The 3,890-nt window shown below is 35.8% G+C and overlaps 1 protein-coding gene across 1 annotated transcript in view; it reads left to right on the top strand.

Annotated features, from left to right (window-relative positions):
• Window positions 1-3,890, top strand: part of ZRANB3 (zinc finger, RAN-binding domain containing 3) — a 53,292-nt gene that overhangs the window by 35,395 nt on the left and 14,007 nt on the right. The window contains exons 9-11 of the mRNA XM_009318919.1: window positions 1,310-1,429; window positions 2,157-2,276; window positions 2,800-2,979. Of these exons, the coding sequence (XP_009317194.1) occupies window positions 1,310-1,429; window positions 2,157-2,276; window positions 2,800-2,979 (420 nt within the window). The remainder of the gene's footprint in view (window positions 1-1,309; window positions 1,430-2,156; window positions 2,277-2,799; window positions 2,980-3,890) is intronic.

The following is a 3,890-nucleotide window of genomic DNA, read 5'->3' as shown; positions in this document are numbered from 1 at the left end:
GGAATAGGCTGAACCCCATCATATTGACCTGAGCTAAGTGTTAAAACTGTTACTGATTAGATATCCACCAAGCTGGCTGAGACTGTCCAGACGGAGTCTCCCAACAGCACTAAATGGGTCTCTCAGACTGAGGGATATACTGAAGGTGGGTACTTCAGGGATGTACCTGTGTGTCAGCAGCTGCAGCAGCTGACCGAGGATGGTGCTCATGCAGCCCTTACGCAGACTGCTTTCTCTCGGTACTGGTTCTCCCCATAGATAACTGTGGAAAAACAATCCCCTCTAACTGATCTCTTTCTGTTTTATCGATGGGACCCCATGTTCTGTGTTTCCTCCTATAGTACTATAGCTTAAGATGTAAGGAAAAACAAGTTAACAACCAAAATCTTTTACGTGCCTACTTTTTACTCTGCTATCAGGCTTCATTATGCTAACCTGTTTTTAGAAAAGGATAAAAAAAAAAAGTTCTGCAGGCTGCTGGAGCAGTAAGAGTTGAGAATCTGACCAACTCCTTCAAATTTTTTTTCTCTGTCTTAAAAATATCACTGTGGTTCTGTTGCTATTTCTTCCCCACTTTTCTAGTCTCTCCCCTCTGGTAATCCATTTTCAAACAGGAAGTTGAAAGACAAAAAGGAGAGGGAAAAAAAAGAAATCTGAGGACTGCTGCAGTGGGTATTGCATTAACCATTGATCACTGATGAATTTTATTATTAACTGTCATCATTACTTTAATAGCTTTTGTAAAAGATACTGAAAATTATATTTGACACAAAAGAATTCTATGAATGTTTAAATAGAGCAATATTTTATGATTACGGTATCATGAAAGTATCAAAATTATTCTTTCAGTTTTGATATATGGTTTTATGCGGGTGCAGATACAGAAGTTCTGATTAAACAATACCTTGTCCATTTGAAATATGTGTGGGCAGAAATCAGTTTTGTTTTTTTTAAATATGGCTTAAAACATCAGATAATGATGTTGTAACTGAAAGGGGTTTTATCTACATCTTAATCTGGAAGAAGTGCCATGTAATTATGTGATCTTCTGAGGATAAATGTGGGTTTTTTTCTCTGAAGGAGTGAGACAGGTTTCTCAAAGACAGAAGTTTGTGGTATTTTTTTAAACAAAATTAATTTGAATAATTTTATACTTAACAATGTTAGTGTTGATAAAATCTTAAATGGATAACAAAAAGTATGGAAGTTTACCATTTTGTATTACAAGAATTGAAAGTCATTAAAATAAAAAGTGTCTTTTTGAATATTTTGTATGTCTAACTAATGAAAACGCACTCTCTTACTCCAGGCAGGAGCAGTAAAGGACTATATTAAAATGATGCTTGAAAATGACAAACTGAAGTTTCTAGTTTTTGCTCATCACTTAAGCATGCTTCAAGCCTGTACAGAGGCAGTTATAGAAAATAAGGTAATGATTTAACAAATGTGCCCACAAATTTAACTTCAGACTTTACGAATACATATGAGCTGTGTTTGAATTCAGTAGAACTACCCGTGTGTACAGGAATTTATGAATTTTAAGTATATACAGATCCGTGCCACTGGATTAAAAGGGATTGTGTGGTTTTGAAGAACTAGTTGGTATTTAAGGATAATGTAAGCGCTCATATCTGGTATGATACTTTATTATTATTATTGAATCAATGTCGTAGGCAGTTGTTTCCCAAGTTTTTCTACTAATGTGCTTTTTTTTTTTAATGGAACACTATCATCTCACATGAACGTTTAATTCAAAGCAGTAAAAAATGTTTGCAAACAACCTTCATATTATTTTGATCATGGACTCTCAACCATTGCTGGGGAATGGTGGCTAACTTTGCTATTTTATATTGTTATTATTTTGCAAATGCTTGGAATTTCAATAAATCATGTCAGGGAAATTACAGATTCTTCTGCGGAGTATTCCATTTTCAGATCCCACGTTCGTTCTGTCGTCTTTTGTAAAGTACTAAGTCTACACCTCTCTAGATAGAGGCTTAATTGTAAATCAAAGGGCAAAAGAGTACCGATGCATCCCTATCCCCATGACAGGAATAGATCAGATGTTTTCATATTTTCACTGGGGGACAGAGGATGATTGGGTCCAAAAACGGACACTGATAATGTCATTTTGTCTCTATTATGATATGTTATAGGTTCGCTACATACGAATAGATGGAAGTGTTCCTTCCGCAGAAAGAATACATCTTGTTAATCAGTTTCAGAAGGATCCTGATACCCGGGTTGCTATTTTGAGTATTCAGGCAGCTGGTCAGGTAGGACAAAAAAGAAAATATGTGAAATAAGAAACTTAAAGAATATAGGTACTAAAGTCACTGCTGACTGAAGTCATTTACTGAAGGCAACTTATCTTTATGCAATGTGTCTTTTGTAGACTCGTGTATTCATTTTTTTTGCACTAATCATGTTAACTGTTTTAAGCCTCTCTTGAAATTACTTGAGCAAAATCAAGATAAGCAGCAGCATCTCATTCTTGATTAACTAGTAAAAACTCCATTTCTCTAAAAGTACCAGATTAATAAGAAATAAATGTTACTTCCATAATGAAAAGCAGTATGCACTCTTTGCCCAATATTGAGGGTTTTTTTTTAATCTTACTTATATCTATCTGAGGCCCAAGGAAGAAATCAGTGTAATAGGCCCATCTGCTGTCAAGGTGGTCCTTCTTATTTCCATATAAAAATGTCCTGTACAACCTTTAGCTTTCTTTTACTTCAGATATTCAGTCGTTTGTGTGTGAAATCTTTTTTCTAAAATGCATCTACTTACTTTGTTTAGGGTTTAACTTTCACTGCTGCTACTCACGTTGTGTTTGCTGAATTATATTGGGATCCAGGCCATATTAAGCAAGCAGAAGACAGAGCACACCGAATTGGGCAGTGCAGTTCTGTGAATATTCACTTCCTTATTGCAAAAGGAACAATGGATACTCTGATGTGGGCAATGCTGAATCGCAAGGTATGTGTGGAATAGATTTGAATAATCAAGAACTCGCTGTGGTTAAGACAGCACTTACGTGCATGTGCAAAATAACTTTCTTGCTTATCTGGAGCACTGTCCTACTATAAGACAAATTCATACACCTAGAACTGCTAATCATTAAGATGTCCACGTCTGTTCCAAACTAGTCTTTTCTAGCTTTTTGCTCTCCGTTTAAGATCCAAAGATAAAGAAGGTAACTCTTTGCTGAGATGAATGGGATGGTTCACATCTACAGGAGATCATTGCTTTATCTTCCTCCTAGCTTTTTATTGCTCTGGTTGTTCAATGTACAATTTTAAGGTTTTCTGCACAATAATAACAGCTAGAGTTTTTTGGCTTTGTTTTTGGGGTTTTTTTTAATTGGATGAATGTTGTGCCTTGCTAAACTTCATTTCTAGAGGCAGAAACATTCTTAAATAATTCTTCTTCATCAGACCCAAGATTACAGTAATCTTATCTTCTGTTGCCATTTTCAAGCATTACCCAGTCCTTGTTAGGAGGAGTAATTCCATCCTGCTTTCTTTCCTTACTTGGAAGATCTTCGAGATTTCACAGGACTAAGAAAAAATAATTTGGCTGCTTTGCTTTTGTGACCTTTTTGTAGCCTTTGATACCATTCATTAGTTTTGATAACTGAGGTGTGTTTGTATTCTGTCAGCTCTTGTTTTCTGACATTTCCAGAAGTGTCAACATAAAGAACTGCCTTTTAAACTCTAGTTGTCAGAATTGTTTGAGATTGTGGTTACACAGGGTTTCTCCTGATGCAAATGCTGACTTACGGTGGTTGTTCCTGCATTTGGCTACCCCTGTGTTGTCGTGGTGCAATTGTTTGTGTCCATACAGTTAGTAGAGAAACTGATAACCATTTTTTTTGCCAATGTATTTCT

Source organism: Pygoscelis adeliae, unplaced genomic scaffold, assembly GCF_000699105.1.
Source record: "Pygoscelis adeliae isolate BGI_AS28 unplaced genomic scaffold, ASM69910v1 Scaffold222, whole genome shotgun sequence".
Lineage (NCBI taxonomy): Eukaryota > Metazoa > Chordata > Aves > Sphenisciformes > Spheniscidae > Pygoscelis > Pygoscelis adeliae.
The sequence above is the reverse complement of the archived record's forward strand: the minus strand, read 5'-3'. Positions and strand labels throughout refer to the sequence as shown.